At 40.5% G+C, this 21,363-nt stretch overlaps 1 protein-coding gene across 13 annotated transcripts in view; it reads right to left on the bottom strand.

Annotated features, from left to right (window-relative positions):
• UTRN (utrophin) overlaps nucleotides 1-21,363 on the bottom strand; it is an 863,547-nt gene that overhangs the window by 29,964 nt on the left and 812,220 nt on the right. For 11 of the 13 annotated variants that reach the window (XM_068232090.1, XM_068232089.1, XM_068232093.1 and 8 more), the window contains 4 exons: nucleotides 18,346-18,482; nucleotides 12,403-12,441; nucleotides 11,485-11,550; nucleotides 1,294-1,359 (listed from right to left, as the gene is read on the bottom strand). In XM_068232090.1, coding sequence (XP_068088191.1) covers nucleotides 1,294-1,359; nucleotides 11,485-11,550; nucleotides 12,403-12,441; nucleotides 18,346-18,482 — 308 coding nt within the window. The remainder of the gene's footprint in view (nucleotides 1-1,293; nucleotides 1,360-11,484; nucleotides 11,551-12,402; nucleotides 12,442-18,345; nucleotides 18,483-21,363) is intronic. The other 2 variants (XM_068232092.1, XM_068232094.1) reach the window with 1 other exon arrangement.

The raw sequence follows: 21,363 nt of genomic DNA, 5'->3' as shown, positions 1-21,363 counted from the left end.
CTTGGGAAGCACAACAAGATTTTTGTTAAAAGCCGTTTACTAAACTCAATGAGAAGTACTGCAGCATTGGCTTCCTAAACATGCGGGACTCTATTATAAATGCTAAATATATGAACAGTGGCCTTGCAATTTATTTCTTTACACACCTGCTGCCCAACACATGCAACTGCTGATGTACACCGTAGATAAAACCTAAGAGTGAACTTGAATATTAAAATAAAAAATTGTATTTTGAGCCAATCATATAAAGTTATGTCTGCTTCTGCCACCTGTTTTCTGCAACTGTCACTAATTGCATGTCCCCTATCACTGCTGCAGGTCCAAGCCTTGTTGGCCGAATAAACAGGCTCCACTCACTCACCATGTCCCCAGGGCAATTAAACGTATGGCCTATAGCAGTGGTGGAGAATATTACATTAAGTGACAGGCACAGCTTGGATTTTACAGTAACACCTGGATTCCAAAAGACCAATCTGTTCTTTTTATATTAATTAACGTCGTTTTTAAACATAATGACAAATTATGTGTCAATCTCAACATTACAATTTACTTATCTGTGGTTACCAGAGGTAGCCAGATCAATTGCTAGTTATAGCTTAGCAAAAATCAAACACAGTTTTCCGCCTATTGGTATGTCAGCAGCTGAGCCTAGATTGGGGTTTTCCCAAGGCCCCTAGCAATTTAAGGCCATTGGTAATAATATCTGGTCAGCGCTAGAGAGATATATGAAATCTATTTTATTCAATAAAAATGGTTTACACACTAAAATAGTGCATACAATATTACGTCAAAGTAATGAATCTGTATGAATCCTCATTCACACTAGCACGCGCCAATCACACCCACTTTCCTACTGCAGTAGGTAAAAATAAAAAACATGAAAAAACTAGTAGATGTGCAAATTTCTGCAATTGCAAATATGCATATGTTACCTAACATATGCATATTTGCAATTGCAGAAATTTGCACATCTACTAGTTTTTTCATGTTTTTTATTTTTACCATATATTTTACATTTTTAAATTTGTACCTACTGCAGTAGGAAAGTGGGTGTGATTGGCCCGTGCTAGCGTGAATGCGGATTCATAAAGATTTATTACTGTGACATAATATTGTATGCACAACCGTATTTTATTGTGTAACCCATTTTTATTGAATAAAATAGATTTCATATATCTATCTAGCACTGACTAGCTATAGCTTACCTACAAATATAACTAGACATATACTCGTTAGGGCTAGTTTCTATAGATAAAGTTTTAGCCAATTTTTGGTCATGTAGACATTACTTACATGCTTTCAGTGGCAGAGCTGCTGTCAGTGAACAGAGATCCATTTGTTCTTTCCATTTGTGCCAGCCTAGCAAAAAACAAAAAATAGAAAGCAAGCAATATTAATGATATCATATTGATGAAACTACTGTTGTAAACATGTGAATACATATCATAAGCATAGCACCACAGAACTACCTAGATATCTTGTAACTCTCCTTGTTCATTTTTTATGCACTTATGTATTGCCACTATATTACCGCTAATGGAAAAAATTATATTAAAAAGCAAAGTTTCCTACTTGACCTACACTCAAAGGTGACCATAGTATCCAAAAATACACCATAATAAGCAAAAAAACAATACAGTACATAGTACAAACTGATAATAGAACTATTTTTATGAAAATATATCCAAACAACTGAAGAGAAGTTGCATTGGAGGGTATTTAGAAAAGACTAACCCAGGCCTAGCCACAAGAGGTTAGGTTGGACTTCTAGGCATGATCACACTGCCTCCTGAAACTTCTGCCAACTGAATGACACTTAAAGGATACCCGAACTGACGTGTGACATGATGAGATAGACATGTGTATGTACAGTGCCTAGCACACAAATAACTATGCTGTGGTCCTTTTTTTTCTTTCTCTGCCTGAAAGAGTTAAATATCAGGTATGTAAGTGGCTGACTCAGTCCTGACTCAGACAGGAAGTGACTACAGTGTGACCCTTACTGATAAGAAATTCCAACTATAAAACACTTTCCTAGCAGAAAATGGCTTCTGAGAGCAAGAAAGAGGTAAAAGGGGGAATTTCTTATCAGTGAGGGTCACACTGTAGTCACTTCCTGTCTGAGTCAGGATGGAGTCAGCCACTTACATACCTGATATTTAACTCTTTCAGGCAGAGAAAGAAAAAAAGGAACACAGCATAGTTATTTGTGTGCTAGGCACTGTACATACACATGTCTATCTCATCATGTCACATGTCAGTCCGGGTATCCTTTAAATATAAATCATCAGCTTCAGCAAGCTATAGAGAGGAAATGCTTGGAAACAGCAAATGGTTTTCAAACCTGCCTAATCCCTTCTTACACTCTGAAAATTGTCATAAATGTTTGATGTGCCAACTCCCTAGACTTTTATGCAGCTGATAATATCTAGATCAGGCAGAAGTCATCTAACATCTAGAGACATACAGTGGTGTGAAAAACTATTTGCCCCCTTCCTGATTTCTTATTCTTTTGCATGTTTGTCACACTTAAATGTTTCTGCTCATCAAAAACCGTTAACTATTAGTCAAAGATAACATAATTGAACACAAAATGCAGTTTTAAATGATGTTTTTTATTAGTTAGTGAGAAAAAAACCTCAAAACCTACATGGCCCTGTGTGAAAAAGAAATTGCCCCCTGAACCTAATAACTGGTTGGGCCACCCTTAGCAGCAATAACTGCAATCAAGCATTTGCGATAACTTGCAACGAGTCTTTTACAGCGCTCTGGAGGAATTTTGGCCCACTCATCTTTGCAGAATTGTTGTAATTCAGCTATATTTGAGGGTTTTCTAGCATGAACCGCCTTTTTAAGGTCATGCCACAACATCTCAATAGGATTCAGGTCAGGACTTTGACTAGGCCTCTCCAAAGTCTTCATTTTGTTTTTCTTCAGCCATTCAGAGGTGAATTTGCTGGTGTGTTTTGAGTCATTGTCCTGCTGTAGCACCCAAGGTCACTTCAGCTTGAGTTGACGAACAGATGGCCAGACATTCTCCTTCAGGATTTTTTGGCAGACAGTAGAATTCATGGTTCCATCTATCACAGCATGCCTTCCAGGTCCTGAAGCAGCAAGACAACCCCAGACCATCACACTACCACCACCATATTTTACTGTTGGTATGATGTTCTTCTGCTGAAATGCTGTGTTACTTCTACGCCAGATGTAACGGGACACGCACCTTCCAAAAAGTTTAACTTTTGTCTCGTCGGTCCACAAGGTATTTTCCTAAAAGTCTTGGCAATCATTGAGATGTTTTTTTAGCAAAATTGAGACGAGCCTTAATGTTCTTTTTGCTTAAAAGTGGTTTGCGCCTTGGATATCTTCCATGCACGCCGTTTTTGCCCAGTCTCTTTCTTATGGTGGAGTCGTGAACACTGACCTTAATTGATGCAAGTGAGGCCTGCAGTTCTTTAGATGTTGTCCTGGGGTCTTTTGTGACCTCTCTGATGAGTTTTCTCTGTGCTCTTGGGGTAATTTTGGTCGGCCGGCCACTCCTGGGAAGGTTCATCACTGTTCCATGTGTTTGCCATTTGTGGATAATGGCTCTCACTGTGGTTCGCTGGAGTCCCAAAGCTTTAGAAATGGCTTTATAACCTTTACCAGACTGATAGATTTCAATTACAGTACTTTTGTTCTCATTTGTTCCTGAATTTCTTTGGATCTTGGCATGATGTCTAGCTTTTGAGGTGCTTTTGGTCTTCTTCTCTGTGTCAGATTGCTCCTATTTAAGTAATTTCTTGATTGAAACAGGTGTGGCAGTAATCAGGCCTGGGGGTGACTACAGAAATTGAACTCAGGTGTAATAAACCACCTTTAAGTTATTTTTTAACAAGGGGGGGAAATCACTTTTTCACACAGGGCCATGTAGATTTGGAGTTTTTTTTTCTCACTAAATAATAAAAACCATCATTTAAAACTGCATTTTGTGTTCAATTAGGTTATCTTTGACTAATAGTTAACGGTTTTTGATGAGCAGAAACATTTAAGTGTGACAAACATGCAAAAGAATAAGAAATCAGGAAGGGGGCAAATAGTTTTTCACACCACTGTATGTAATTACAACAGAACTGCATGTGAAACATTCTTGCTCAAAGTCCAGCCTCACGTCACTACTAAACACAGTTAGATATTCACTTTTGATCCAATCAACAATCTAATCATAGGATCCAGTCTCAATGCTGATGCAGACTGATCGTAAACAACAGTTAATAACTGAATTCCCAACTTCACACATATCCTATATAATAAAACCCCTGTGTTTCTGCACCCTCCTGTATCCCTGTGTCCGTGCTTCCAGACCTGACAGTTTGCTGTCTGTGAACCTCATTGCATTGTGGGAAATAACAGCTTTTTCCAACTGCCAAGCAAGCGACATCTCCCTGTGAGCTTTTACTTCGGACATCGGTGGGGAACGGGCAAGCACGGCGCGTCTGTGTGCATGTTGGGGGGGGGGGGGGGGGTTGTGGTAGAGGCTGTGGCCTAGAGCCTGTTTTTTAATGGGCGGGCCTTTTAACTAGTTGTACTATATTTACACATATACTCCAGATGATATTGACTATGCTACACATCATACTGAGTGCAAGTTTGAAAGATCAATCAACACAGTGGAACAGCAACAGGAAGTTCCTCAGAAACAAGTAATAAGGTATTCCGCAAGCATTAGCGGGAAAAGCAAACTGCCTGATCTATACTGGCTTTGTATACATGATTTTCTATAAATTTCCTGCTGTAATCCTATGTAATAAGGGACAAGTGTCCCTGCATACACCTGTCTGTGTGTCCCTGGGTCTGTGCTTTGGCGCTACTGAGCATGTGCGCACGGACAGCCGTTGGGACTGGAGGAGGACAGGCCAGAGGGCCGGGTGGACGGTGCGCAAGTGGCGGGCAGGTGCACGTGCTTCAGACGGGTGCCCGCACATGTGCACTAAAATGCGGCGGTGGGACTAAGACTTGGAGCCGTTTTGAAACGGGCTTAGGTCAACTAGTGTTAGTTAATATCCTACTTCCTGTACTTTACTGTCTTTTATGTATCTTACATTGTACAGTTAAATTGCTAGAAATACACTTAAAGTGGTATACAACCCAGCATTTCTTCTTTGTGCTGAAAGATTATTTACAGCATATAATATACTACCACCATTTCTTTTAGCAGAACAGCATTCCAAGGGTTAAAACACAGGACTTACTTTTTAATAGAATGCTCCCTGCAGGGAGATCCGCATCTGAACTGGTGATACAGTTATCTTGTGTTTACTTAATTGTAGCAGAGAGGAATGTAAACATTCCCTGACTGTGCAGAAACTAATGTGTCCAGAACTGATACACTGCTCAGAAATCATTACTGGGTACATTACAATATAAATACACCAGTTATGAATAAAATGCAATGGCAGCTTTCAGAGCAAATAAAACTGTACTTTGGGAACTTGTAATTGCTAAATGAATAATAATACTTATGCACAAAAGCAAGTATGATAACTGTATGGGATATAAAAAGTAGGAAAACACATTTTTATTGAACATTATGTCAAAGTTTAATACCGCTTTAAGTGTTTTACAATACCAGCTGCAGAGCAGAAGCTGTGTAGCACAGTCAGCTTAAAACCTTCCAAAGTACATTATTGTACTGTACAAAGTACATTAAAGCAAACCAAAGGTGAAACTAAATTTATGAGATGATTGATTGTATGTGTTTTACTAAATGTAAATATAACTGAGAACGGAGTCTCATATTTCTATGTTCAGTTTAAGGACTTTATTTTAAGACTTGATTCTATACAACAACCTTGTAAAAATATGCTTTGCTGAACTGAAAAGCAAGAAGAAGTAAAGACCCTTTCAACTTTTTAGCACTAAAACCTTATCCCAAGCCTTTTGTCACTCTTTTGGCTTCTAATTATGTTTCTGGAAATGGCCTGAATTCAACAAGCTGATCAACAAGCTCATTTGCATAGAGAACAATACTAGTTTTTTTAACACTTGCTGCTCTGGAAGACAGAAAAGGACTTCAGACAATTTCTTAGTAGACAAGACAAAGAACATTTATATCACACCTTTCTCCTGGCAGACTCAAAGCACCAGTGCTGCAGCCTGTAGACAGTATCAGTGTTGAGGAGTCTTGCCCATGGTCTCCTTACTGAATAGGTGATGTCTTTGTCTTGCTGAACAGAAACTGCCGATATTCTAACTCTGATCTCCTGTGCCAGAAGCAGAGCCCTAAACCAGTACACTATACTAATAATCTGGCAAAGCTTTTTCCTTAGTGTAAGTACATTTAAACTTCCAGAGTTAACTGGAAAGTATGAATACAGTTCCTGATGAATACACTGAAGGGAAATTGGAAGTGTTATGACCAACGCTCTATGCTTTTTGGCCATCTAGACCAGGAGCAAGATGTGACAAAGAGATTAATTTTCATTTTGCCAGTTTTCAGATCAAATTAGTTTTATAAAATCTTATTTAATTTTCTTTCTCCTGAACCTGACCAGGTATTTGAAGATGAAAAAAGGGCAATGTGATGTTTTTCTTCATACAACATCAGGCTTTAAAACCTCATGGTGGTCATGTGGATGGTATAGCAACTACTCCTATAAGCAAAGTTAAGAGATGAATGATAAGCTGCAAAATTTCAAATGAGGGTGAATAATTTATATACATAGATTTAAAATAACCATATTTTACTGCTATTTAGTAATAAAATGTATCAAAATGTCATTTCATGTAGTAAACTGGCAAGGCCAGCACATGCAAATTTCATTAACCGGGGCATAAACAAAAAATCACTTAAAAGTGTTTGACAGCTGGCTGCTTACAGGCATCAAAGCAGGGCTGCACCTTTAATTTTATTCCTCCAGAATGGATGTTTTCTGAAGCACTGGATGCCAATTATGTTTCAAGGAACTGCATATGCTTTGAAGTAAACTTCTTCAAGAGTTTTGCAGTGATGAAAGACAAATACATGTCTTCTCTTAATAAATATGTAAATAAGTGCTGAGACTCAGCTTTATGAAACACAACAGAATTATCATCCCCTACCCCATCCTATACACTTTCCTACTCAGAATGGATAGGAGGTGACAACGCTGTCAGAGAGACACATAAAAAATGTGTTTACATCAAAGGTCTATTTCCTAACTTGTTAATGTCAGACCTGCAACTCTGCATATTTTCCACAAAGTACAAACTCAATAGGAAACTTGGGAGAGGCGCATTTATTTTTTTCTCCATTGGGAACTTTAGCAGCAAAGACATGTTTAAAGCAAACTAATAGACATGAATAAAGTTTTGCTTTGATTTGTAGGATAGCAGTTGCTAGCAATTACTGTATGCCACTGTTACTTACAATGTGATATTGAAAGATAAATATATTGTTAAAGCCCAGGGGCTCGATTCACAAAGTGGTGCTAACAGTTAGCACGCTGGTGAAAAGCCCTTTATCACGCCTAAACTCAGTTTAGGCATGATAAGAAGAAACTCGCGCGAATTTTCCGCGCGCAAAGTTTTGCGCGCGCAACCGCGCACGCGCGCGCGCAGCGGCCCCCGCTTCGCGCGAAGCTCCCATTAAGCCCTATGGGACTTTGCGCCTACGCGCGGAAACTTCGCGCGAGTTAGAGCACAAAGCGGTGATAACTTTGCTGGTGCAAAGGTTATCACGCCTAAAGTCTTTTAGGCGTGATAACTGAGTTATCACCGCTTTGTGAATCAAGCCCCTAGTCTTTTACACTTGCCTTGCGAGTGTGCCTTGTGTTACCGTTTTACCACAGGGTAATACAATGACAATCCAAGGCAATGGGGCCTAACACACTTTCTAAGACGCTCCGGAATATAAGACGCACCCAGGTTTAGAGGGCACAAACCGGGGAAAAAATATATGTATACTAAACCTGGTGCGCCCATATTCCAGGACTGTCTTATACATGTTCTCCCCAAATGGTGCCCTCCAGTGTCCCACAGGTGCCCTCCAGTGTCCCATAGGTGCCCTCCAGTGTCCCATAGGTGCCCTCCAGTGTCCCATAGGTGCCCTCCTGTGTCCCCATTACCTGGTGCCAAGTGGGTAGCAGATGACGCGATCAGAACGAGCCTTTGAATCGAGCTAGCCGCGCACAGAAGCCAGGACTGTGATCTTGCGGCCATGCAGTACGGAAGCCCGGGTGCCCGATATTTTACTCATGCACATGGGGAGCGGTGATAGAGACATCGGGAACACGGGGCAGAAGAGGCAGCACAGGAGACGACACTACACCTCACAGATCCCGGCGGCCATATGGTATGTGATCCGGCTGCCTGAACTATTGTTGCAATTAGTGCAATGAGAATATACACAGGGGAGCGGGCACACAAAGGCAGGGAATCCCCGACGTGGCGACGGTTCATATCGGCGGGCGTTCAGAGGTCGGGGATTCCCTGCCTTTGCCGTATAGGACGCAGGGACTTTTTTTCCCCATTTTTTGGGGAGAAAAAGTGCATCTTATACGGCGGAAAATACGGTAACCACGTCATGTCGCGTTGCACCGGAAGTGCATGGTAATATGATATTTATATAATCCTGCATCAACTGGGAACAATTTGCATCTCATTGACGGTCCCTAGTTATTACTAAGGCTTCTACAATTGGAAAAAATGGAATAGTACCCCTCCCAGTCACATTTCCCCAGGCTGACACCAGGTTATTCACTGAAGTATAGTATAGCAGCAAAGGAGCACCCAATGGATAATGTGGCGTGCTCAACCCCTACCCCAGCACCTCCAGGGGTACACTTCAGACATTAACACAAATGGGTCAGCACCACCGACAATGATTAATGCTCTTTCAATGGAATGGCAGCAATTACAGACTGCTGTTTCGGGCAGAAATGCCGGTGGTGCTGACCCATTTGTGTTAACCAGGCTATTCACTGTCACTTTATACCTTGCAAAATCCAGTAATTCCTCAGCGCTTTACAGGTGTATCCAACCAGAATTTATGACTGCCACCAAGTAGTAGTAGTAGTAGCCACCAAGTGCTCAAAGACACAAAGACACACAGGTGTCTGCCACCACACAGACAATAAGATGGCATCAGATACTAGCCACAATAAAATTGCAAGTGTTTATTGAATCCAACAATAAAAAATCAAATTGTGAGTCCCTGCAAACCGGTCCCTTTTTGAATAAAATCACATTTGAAAACCAATGCACATCCAAATTGCTATTGCAAGTAATAGGAAACTTGCCTACTCTCCAACCCAACCGGTTTTGACCTTCTGTCACAGTCAGATGGCTGGCATTTGTTACATTGACTTGTATGTGAGTTTGCCTGTATGTTCTATCTCTTGTACAATCCTGTTATACCTTAACAGGGGTTCTTCAGAGTTAAACAAACCCCTAACTGGCGAGACATTATGTACAGATAAGCACTGATTAGGCAAAAAAACAGATGAACAAACATGGCCAAGTGCAGTGCCCCACCTGGCCACTAGTTGCACTACTGGTCAATAGTTGCAGCTGGCCAATCAGAGGAAAGTGTATCAGAAGGTCCAGTGCATTGATAAAACCCGAGGCCGATTAGCAAATCAGCATTGCCTGAGGAGCACTCCTGCATAAACACTGAAAAAAGGTCAATTACCTATGCTATCCCAAGGGCAAAGCTTAATCCTAAATCATTTTGCTAGCCCAAACTTAAAACATGTAACATGTATTTATAACAGCACAGCTGCACAGTGCTGATGATGCGCAATGTTGCTGTTCATCAGAATTGAACGCAATTAATTCAGTGAGTGACCTCTATGACTGCACAGGTAATTACTTACCTATAAAGGCCTCAATTCACTAAGCAGCTTAGACTAGTCTAATGATGGTTTTTAGTCTACTGGTTCTTTGATGTAATGTTTTAGACCTGTTTTTAGACCTGGTCTAAAGCATTCGGTAATAAGGTCGGTAAAGCAGGGGAAATGATCAAAAGATGCAATTCACAAAGGCAAACAAGGAGTAATCACGCCCACTTTTCTGACAGAGATTAGACCAGCTAATTTCTGTCTGTAAAGTACTTCTGTGAGGTAGTTTAGACGTGAGGATGGAACGTTTTGAATTAATTATGCAAGAGTTTAATTATATCCAGAGGAGAGCTCATCAGAGGAGAAGGATGTCAGTCATAGCTACTTGTTTGTGAATTGCATCTTTTCATCATTTCCCCTGCTTCACCAACGTAATTACCGAATGTTTTAGACCAGGTCTAAAAACAGCCAAAAAGAAAAGGGAAAACCTGAGTCTCTTCTGAAGCAGCCGAAGCTGCGACCGCGTTAGGCGTTCTTTGGGGTCCCCTCTTGGATGGTTCTTCGGGTAAGCGGTGCCTCTTTATTCACAATGTGATTTTAGTACTACATAGCACTCAGCACTTTATTCATAGTGCAAAACAGGAGGGTATTTAGCATAGTTTGTTTATAGCACAGTTTGTTTTGAATGTATTTTCATTTTTGTACCTTTGCATTTTCACTTGCTGTGTGTATGCGTGCGCCCACGCTGTTGGGCGTGGGCACCGGCATGCACATAGCACTCATATATACTTTTATTTGAAATTTTTTATAGATTTTTGAGTGTTTTTTGATTCATACTTGTATGCACAGTAGCACTTTATCTGTGGTGGGTGTTTGCACAATCATGCACAGCTGGTGGCACCCAGCCCTATGAACTGCAGACTATACTATTATAGTATGATTTGGCTAAAATTGTGTTCCTGAGGTGGATAGTGCCAATAACGTTTGACACGTACCAACGTATTGTTTGTTTGCTAATAAAGACTATGAATTTGAACCATTGAGATTCAGATTGTCCTGGACATATTATTTTAGGCTTAAATAGGTTTTCCCTTTTCTTTTTGGTGGTTTGGATATTTTTATTGAAAACCTAGGGTTATGATATCAAATAGAGGAATAGGCCTCATGAGGTTCACATGTGTGGTACTGCAGGTCTAAAAACAGGTCTAAAACATTAGGTAATTATTAGTGAATTCCCTAAACTGCTTAGTGAATTGAGGCCATAGAGATAATAGAAGACAAAAAGTAGATGAAATCTACATGTATCTAGCACTATACTCTCAGCTACATAATATTTTACCTTGTGCTACCCTGATCAGCCTGTGCAGTCATCCTAGCCATCAATGACTTGTTACAAATCTCCTTCTTTTGAGCGGCAACAAAATGCATTACAAGCCATTAAGTGGAAAAAGCGTGTGTAAATCATTTTATCAGTGCATCTGGACGCTGTAATTTTCAGTTACTACAGTGAATAAAATATTTAGGCTATTGTACAGAAAGGGAACATAACTACAAATAAAAAGATACGCTTCCTGTGAAGGCATTGTATTCACAATAAAGTAGTTTTGAGAATGTAAGTGTCAAAATGTGCATTTATTGTTTTTTTGCCAAGCACTACTCCATACTGTGCTTGCAAACTGTTACGTACCTGCTGGCGTATTGCTCTATCCTGGAATGTGTATCATCGTCAAAGAGTTCCGGGGATTGCAACGGACTGAAAATTAATTAGAGAAATTTGTTTTAAAAAACAGTAAAATAAATCTACGTAAGAGCTCTTGTACACAGGTGCTTATGTGATGCGTATTGGAACAAGGTCAAAACTAGATGAGACAAAAGAAATAGTCCTCTGAAGTGAACCATGAGGTAGCCTGCCAGCATACAAGAGTGCTTGCAATCAGAGACTTACACTGGCTTGGCCTATTCACTTGCATTAAGATCAAGTTTTTTTCAGATGAGGCTTTTTACAGCCAAACGTGCTGCGTCAACTCAACTTTGCACAGCATGTTAACAACCTCCCTGGCGGTATGGAGGAGCCTGACTCATCCAGGGAAAATAGCTGAAAACAGCATGGATGAGTCAAGCTCTTCCAGAAGTTCTAAAGCAGGGTTCCTTTTCTAGCATAACATTTTATGTTCGTATACAAATTTGCGCATGCTCTGGGAACCTGCAAATGCAAAAGACTCAAGCAAAAAATGCACGTTTTCTGCCAAAAAGCTGAAGAGTGGGGAAATTGTGGCCTGTCAGAAAGGGAAAATTAAATCACATTTATTTTTTTTACATCATTTTGTGTTCAAAACTTTTATTATACTCAAAATGTATACTAGACCCTTGCTTGACACATTTAGTAAGTTACAGGCAAAAAATGTCATTAAAATTAATTGAGCAACTTTTTTTGCACAGAAATCCATTAGAGATTGAACGCCAGGGAGGTTAATGTAAGTGCAACAGAAAATGAATGTACAGTGCACCAAGCTCCTGTATACACTAGCTCAAAAAACAATATAACATATACTCAAGTGAAATGAGCTATTGGTTTGGGGTAACTTAAAATAGACAATATACTCACTCAAACTGGTCAGGCCACATACTGATGAGAGTAATAGGGCTGTAAGGAAATAAGGAGGAGAGCAAGAGAGAAACACTTTAATGCCATGTGAGCGACAGAAGAAAAAACCACAAAGCCCCAAACCCCCCTTATCCCTGGGAAGCAGACACAGGCTGTGACAGAACAGAAGCTCCAATGCAAGATTCCTGAAGGGCTGCTGATGAAAGATTGCAGCAGTAATGCAGCACAGGTGTGTGTAACTGATACTCAGGCAGCTCTGTGGAAGAACACTGCTGTCATAAATCTTCTCATTAATAAGTGCTCTGTGCGCCAGGAATTGCAGTGAGGCTCAGCGGAGCTTGAAGCTAGGTCAGAAGAATGTGATTGTGCCAAGAGATAACAGCAGTACAGAACAATGAAGGAAACAAGCACATCCACGGAGATGATCTTAAGTATCATAATGGTAATTGAAATATAGAAGCCATTCAATAATCCGGGCATCCTTGACAGTCTAGTTTACAAGGTGCTGCAAAGAAAACAGAGATCCTTAAATGGAACCCGAGGTGAGAGGGATATGGAGGCTGACATATTTATTTCCTTTCAAACAATGCACATTACCTGGCTGTCCTGTAGATCCCCTACCTCTAATGCTTTACACCATAGACACTGAACAAGCAAGAAGATCAGAGGTCTATGACAAATCTGACAGGATTAGCTGCATGCTTATTGAGGTGTGTGATTTCAACCCTACTGACTAGAAAGAAAGACAAAACTGCCAGGTATGGTATTGTTTAAAAGTAGTAAATATTGCAGCTTCCATAAGTCTCACACCTTGGGTTTCTTTTAACACTCACCAATAATTGGGTTTCAATGTACACTCACTTATAATACATGGTGCATTTATATGGCTACAGAAATATACTTCCCCCCTCACACAAACAGCTTCCAAACAGTGCAGGGAACCTGTATAGAGCAGCATCTCCCACAAACACTGCTAAATAGTTTTACCAGTGCTGTCACTTCTTTTAGGGGAGGTATTTCATATTGCTAAGGCAACATAAACAAAAGAGATGTTCCAAAGACATCTCATAGCTTAACTAATTTAGGACCCCGGTGCTCCGGGCCCTTAATAACAAGAGCCTTGTTATCATTCTTATGTTTGTAATCACTGTGATTGGCTCAGCAGCCGGGTGCTCAACCGATTGGCTCGGGACTGCGGGAACTGGTAACGAACATTCAACACTGCATCAGAGTAGGAGAGCCGCACGTGTGGCATACAATATGCCATACGGGATCCCAAGATGATTAAAGCTCATTTTACATGGGAAGCAGAAGGTGATCATTTCTTCAGCTGCTCCCATGCACTGGACTGGGGCCTGCTATCATTTGGTATAGATGTTGGAAAGTTATCCCCCCCCCTCCCCTCCCATGAAGTCACTTTTTTTGCCGCTGGGTAACACAGTTGCAGAGCCAGGGGGGAGCTTTCCCATGGCTGTAGCACCCCCCCCCCCCTCCAAAATATTTATTAGCACCACCTAGACCTGGCTACCTATAATGGGAAGCACTTGAAAAAGGCCTCTTGGGCTGAAACGTTGTGGTCTGCACTGTGATATTTGCAATAAACTGGCCAATTCGGCCTTAAATCCAGGTTGAGACCCGGTATTTTTTACTTTTTACCTATAATGGGAACACATCTACCTGAATATCTATAATGGGGGCATCTATATCTGGGTACTTATACTGGAGGCACCTATACCTGGCTACCTATACTGGGGCACTTATAGCTTGCTACCTATACTGGGGACTCATGAGGCCACCAATCCTAAAGAAGAGGCTTACACTTATGGGCCATTTGACTACCTATACTGAAGGCAGGGGTGGCTACTTAGTGCTGTTGATTTCCACTGTCTGTGAATTACACAGCTGCTAAGTTCATGTACAGTTTGCCCTGCCCATGAACCATCTTTACCACAACCACTTTCCAGTGCATGGACACGCCCATTTTTGTGCTGCAGGTCGACATCTATCCCAGCACTTGATCCAGCACCTGCATAGCACCCTCAATAACATAAATCCTGTAGCCGCCCCTGGGGGTAACACCAATGCAAGTCAAACGATTATACACTTGGGTTCATATTCAATTCACTTTTTGTTTTCTCCTGGGAGATCATTTTTAATCGTTTATTTAAAATAACTTTTCAGAACTTTGCAACTGAAAAAGTGTTAAAAAGCAGATGAAAAAGTACTATTAAAGTTATTTTGAGTATTATCTTGCTTGCTGGTGATTGAAAAGGCATTTTACTGACAATTTTAAAAATATCACCTAGGAGAAAACGAAGAAGAAAAAGTAAATTGCATATGGGCTCTGGTGTAACAAATGTTTCAATTTAGGCTGCATGTAACTGCAGCTATAAAGAGCCTGACAAGCATCATGATTTTAGCAGTGATTTTCAAGAAAATGCGATTTTGCCTACATTCCATCAAACAAAATCACTCTGAAAATGCTGTAGCCTGATTGCTAATCGCAACTGCAAATGATTTGTAAGTGGAATCATTCATTACTCTAGCAAGCGCAGCAAAATCGCCTGTAGTGGGCCCGCGGACCTATCTGTAAGCTAAGCATTAGCGCCATTCGAGTTTCCTCTCCACCCTCCCAAATACCCTAGCCCCACCACTCAGTTTAATTTTAAGTGTCTGGTGCTAACAGGTTGGATGGACACAAATTATGAGAACAGGGCAATGAAGAGATTAGGGATAAACTACCCCTGCCCTGTGCTCCTAGACTCCAAACCAGCAACTACAGCTAATAATATATCCCTGGCTGAATGGATACATTCTTGTTTGGTTCATTTACCTGGGAAAAAATAAGTGTTTTGTCCATGTTTTCTGCTAGCAAAAGCCGAAAACATTGAAGATGATTTATGACAGTTGGAGCGAAGACAAACCTATAACTTGCAAAAGTAAACCAATCTCGTTCTATGCACATTTTAATAGAGCATGTTAGTCAGTTTGAAATGTTATTTTGCTTATATTTGAGTGCTATTAAAATAAATTGATGCTCAGATCAATAACACAATTTACTTGGATTAATGATTTTAGTTCTACTTGGAGACACAAAATTGACACTATTATTGTTCATATTAGTAAAAATAAATCATTGATAGCCCATACCCCCAGATATTATCAGCACTTCAGTAGAGATATGATAATGAGTGCAGAGAGCAGAGAATCAATTGACAACAAAAGAAGCACGGCAACAGTTTCAAAACACATTACTAAAGCATATATATACAGTATCTCACAAAAGTGACTACAGCTCTCACATTTTTGTAAATATTTTATTATATTTTTTCATAGGATAATAATGAAAATATGACACTTTGGCCCATATAATTAAAGGGACCCTGAGCAGTGCCATAAAAATGTAATTTGGACTTGCCTGGGGTTTCCTCCATGTGCATGTACTATTACATGCACATGTGAGCACACCCCTCCGGGGGATATGCTCACATGTGCATGCCTGTTTATGCCTTGATAAATGGGACCGACCAGGCCCCGAAACGATCGTTGGTTTGGATGATTTGGTGTTATATATGTGCGCAATGGAGCAATAAACTGAACTTGTTCCCACAAGTCTGTGAGCAGATCCCTCTTTTGATAGTTGGATTGTGATGCTACAGGGTTCCTGCACCAGCCAAGCTCCAATATTTGTGTGCAGTTCCTTTGATTGAATGGTGTACAGAAATCATTTCCCGCACAGTATTCAATTGGCGCCCAATATATAGTGGCTACAATTTGTAGCCGCTATTTGTTGCTGCAGAGATTAAGGGTCAGGCACCACCGGGGGGAGGGAGGTTGCTGCTGGGAATTAGGGTTAGTATTAGGGTTAGTAGGCAAGACTAAGGTGGAGCTAAGGGTTAGGCACCAGCAAGGGAGGTTAAGGGTTAGGCACCAACAAGGCAACAAGGGAGGTTAATGGTTAAGCGCCACCAGAGGAGGTTTCTGTGTGAGAGTAGGGAGAGGTTAGGTCATAGTAAAATAACAGTAAATAATACTGATATTTTACTATATCAATGTTGTAGTGAAATCGGTAACAGTGCCGATATTCTATTGCTGCTATCCTGCTCCCTTTTCAACTCGCATTTTTTTTAAATGTATGCCCACACACAAACACACACACACACACACACACACACACACACACACACACACACACACACACACACACACACACACACACACACACACACACACACTAAGCAATGCCAGAGCAGAATAATGTTAGGTAAAATGGGACCCAAGTCTTGGCACCAGATTTGGTGGTGGTTTTACGAGAGTTGGGCAGGTAGGCCACTGGTCACTCACAAGACTATAGGTACCCGCTTGTGCTACCCAGTGTCTGGTTCATGTTAAAAAAAAAATCTTTATTTATATTAAAATGGTGACATAACCAGTAATCACAATTTGAAGCCAACAGTAGAAGCCAACTTTAAACTGGTTGGCCTGATGAAATGGAGGACGTAACTCTTAGAAATGGGTCGCCCCTACCTCTCCCTCTAGATTGTAAGCCTTCGGGCAGGGTCCTCCTCATGTCTCCTACCTGCATTACTGTACACCCATCCTATGGATCTGAGTGCACTCGACTTGCCTAATCTCCATGCTCCCATCCAGTGACTGACTAAGTATTACCTTGTACTCATACTGTGCTGCCTGATCTGGTTTGCATGTATTCCTGTATTGTCTTATTGCTGTATATCACCCCTAAATATTGTCTGTAACCTAAACTAATGTTACGCAGCGTAATATGTTGGCGCTTCATAAATACGATAATTAAATAAATAAATAAACCACCTCTTTTAGCCATTCATGCTTCCTCGCCCATTATCAGCAGTCACCACGGTATTAGCAAGCAACCGTGTGGCGACTACCTCTCCTGCATACAGCATATGGTGGCAGTTGATACACGAACACCGCTCTCCCGTCTTCCACCATAGGAGAGCTGGTAGCATCGCTGTGGGGCAAGCACCACTGCTTCCTTCCAACCCACGGGACATTTGGATGGTCCCCCTGGATCCTAAGGCTGACTGCGTCCCCTGGAGGAATTCACTGCCCTGCCATCCTGAGTACCTGGTCCCTGGCTTTTCAAAGGGACAGAAGTGTACACAGGCTGTATGTCACTGACAGCCATCTGAATCCAGGTGAGACCTGTCTTGGACAGGGAAACGTGCTTTGTACATATTGTTTTTAGAGCATGCTCTCTCTCTCTTTTCTGTTTTATACACAGTGGATTTCTTGAGCTGCCTAAAACCTGGTTGCCTGATTGCACCTCACAGGGGGTTATCCAGACTCCCATTTAGAAACTGGTAATGTCACTCAAAAATAAAAGTGTGTAATAAACTTGCAGTATGGTATAGGAAACACGCCATGTTTAAAGTTTCTTTACCAGGCGTCCCACTACAAAAGTATGGATATCAGACCAATAGTGTTACCAATAATGCTACTCAAGCAAACAAGTGAACAGTATTCACTTACTGGCCAAAATCTATTTTGCAATGACATGAACTAGATTTACTAAAACAAATGTGGTCATACTCTATTCTAAATAGAGATCAATCCCACTTGAGGCTACCACCATGTAAATGCAACACGGCTGCTTTACTAAGAGCAGGAAACCAAAATCAGGCAATAAATCTCAATTTTTTTATGCATTTTGGCTAAAAAGTGACAAAAATGTGCAGCTCTGCCTGGGTTATAACAGAATATAGCAGTAATTGATGAAAGCAAGGGAGAACTTTAATTGAAATAAAAAAAGAAAGAAACATCTCACTACAGGTGTGGAAGAATTTCTTCTGTTTTTTTATAACCACTAATTTAGTATTTTAGTCATTAGACCTTAAATGTAAAATTAAGAGTAACAGTATTATTATAAATACCTACAAAAAGAAATATCTGAAGATGACTTACGTCTCCATGTTGTCTCCTTCAAGCACGGTCTGAACTGGTAGGTAGCCCAGTCTGGGATGCTTGTCAAAGTACTTCTTGGAGCGAAACTTGTTTTTCAGCACCTTGGTAAAGTCTCGAACGTCTTCTCCTGATGTTGTCTGAGGAGAGTGAAAAGATGGAATAAGTTTTTATGAAACAGATGTAACTTTTCAGTTACCTTGGCACACCGCCACCTTTCAAGGTGCCAGCAGGGACCTCTTGGACTAGATAGGCTTGGAATACTGAGTAATTTAAATAATGAAGTCTTGGCAGGAGTTGTCCTAAAGCAAACCAGATTGACAGTGTTCTGTTAAATCTGCATTACAATTAACACGGAAGTTTGACTTGTGCATAAAAAACAAGACAAATTTAGAGACAAGCTCTAGCAGAAGCAAATCAACGAGACAGCAAATATAGGAAATAATACATCTCTAAATTGTTTGTGACTGCAATAAATGTGTGGTTCTAAACAGAAATGTTTGGATAGAAAATATCCACTAAATAATATAAAAGAACACACTGTCCCAAAAATATGTTGTAAAATATACGGTACACAAGCATCCTCTATTTGTTACAGGTCCTAAAAACTATGGAAACCAGGGATATTTTGTCTACTGTGTACCATCAAATCTTGCTTTGTTTAATATTGCTTTGCTGTATTATGAGCTTGGGTAGCATGCTATCCTACAGTGTGATTACAGGATGATGAGAACTGCCAAGTTAAATTTGAAATTATTGATCTGAACAGCCATTCTACAGTACAGTCAGTGCAGATCATGAGGTTTACCTAGTTTACCCTTGATTTAAAGCAATAGAGGATAGAATAACATAAGCACAAAAGAACCTCACAGTTTTGTTAACATTATTTAGACTACTAATACAAAATCTAAACAGGTCCACTAGCTAATTTGATGGTTATTTGGTTTACTGAGGCAACTAATATAGCGTAGCTAGACATACCACCTTTAATTAGTGGCAGATCAGGTAAATGACCAATATCGTCCCAATATCGATCATCGTCTACCATGTTGCACTAGTAGAAATTAAATAAGATTTCACAAGAAGTCTGTTTAACCACTTAAACAGAATCTGTACTGTCCAAAAAACATACCAATCGAGTCACTGTGATCTCCTGGATCCCTCTTTGCCGTTTCTGCCGCTCCCCGCCGCAATCCTGGCTTTTAATCGCTAGTTTTAGGCAGTGTTTACAAACAAAAAACATGTCCGCTAACCAGGAAGTGATGTTTGTGTGTGTGTGTGTGTGTGTATGTGTGTATATATATATATATATATATATATATATATATATATATATATATATATATATATATATATTTATATATATATATATATATATATATATATATATATATATGTACAGTATTGTCACCATACATTGTACTAGGAACATAATTTAAATGTTGTGATAGCTGGGACTAATGGGCAAATAAAATGGGTGGGTTTAATTTATAGCAGCATTGCTTATTTTAAAACTATATGGGATGGAATCAGAGAAATAGTGTATTTTTTCTTTTTTTGTGTGTATTTGCCTATAAAATGCGTAGAAAATAAAGTAATTACTGAAAACAAGTTTCACCCACAAGAAGCTTGTGGCGGAAAAAAACAAGATATAGATCATTTGCGTGTGATGAGTAGTGATCAAGTTACTGGCGAATTAATGGGAGGAGCGCTGACGGGAAAATTGCTCCGTCTTGAAGGTGAAAACACCTGTAGGCTAAAGTGGTTAATAGTGAATATACCTCTGCCACTAAATGTGTACTGCCCAGTGCAGTGCAAAGCTTTGAAGCTATAAATCGGGTGCTGTTGCTCTGGCATATTTTTCAATGGTTGAATCTGTCTAAAATGTGTCTACTCCCACATAGTCAATTGATGAACTGCCAATTGATTTTAAATAAGTAAATTTACATCAAATGGATGGAGGGTAATCTGGTGGTAGGCATGTAAAAAGGGTGCCACTGGCACAGAGGAAAGCCACTAGTGGAATGTCCAATATTTCACTATAGCCATTTGCTAATTCGGATAGTAAAATATAGGTAATTTTTTGCCGATATTTTACTAATACCTAATTCTGTTCTCACATGAGCCCTCCCTCTACAGATGCAAAACCATAACACCCCCCCACACACACACACACACATACAAATTCCACTGATAATAACACCAAACCTAACCCTATCATCACAGGGACCCTCCCTCTACTGATGCTTAATTCAAAACCCCCGTCACAAAATCTGCCATTTTATACGCCTCTGCTGGAAGGAAACCAGCTAACTTAAACAACTTTCCTGGATGCTGTACATAAGCTGTAACTACTGTTAGAATGGGGAGAAGTGGATGACCTTATATCTCCATGTCCATGTGCCATACGCAGGACAGGTGACTGTATGTTGCAATGGCTAGGGGTTGTGGGGAGGCGCCCCTACATTGGGACCTGTTCCAGTGATAAAAGGACCATAGGAGGTGAGCAACCGCCCGGTTCCAGAGCGGACCGGTAGACCAAGCGGGAATGGCCCAAATTTTCTGCATGCGCATACTGCAACCCATCCTTGTGAGTATTCTATTGTCTTTGATTTGAACCTCCAAGGCACTAACGATACTGCACTATTGGGCTCCTGATCTTCCCTCTCTCAAGAGAAACGGAACTCAGTCCTAAGGAACGGAGAACCCCGGATCTGTTACACTACCTGTATGTTGCAATGTCTACTCACATCCATGGTTTACACAAGACTCCGAAAAACGGATGTGTTTATGCATTGTGAAAAATAATTCAGGTAATATTGGGTAGATGTGAACTGAGCCATAGAGAAACACCGACATTCTCCTTCCAACTGGGGTGCAGCCCAGGTGAAGGAAATGTCCAAGTTTCCCTTTGGCTCAGTTCACATCTACGCATTTTACCTAAAAGCTTTTTCACAATGTACTGCTGCAGAGCAAACCACCCCTAAGGGTTAAGTGAACAATGGGGGATAAATGCTAAGA

The sequence above is a fragment of the Hyperolius riggenbachi genome, chromosome 4 (assembly GCF_040937935.1).
Source record: "Hyperolius riggenbachi isolate aHypRig1 chromosome 4, aHypRig1.pri, whole genome shotgun sequence".
Taxonomy (NCBI): Eukaryota; Metazoa; Chordata; class Amphibia; order Anura; family Hyperoliidae; genus Hyperolius; species Hyperolius riggenbachi.
This window is presented reverse-complemented; position numbering and strand designations above follow the sequence as displayed.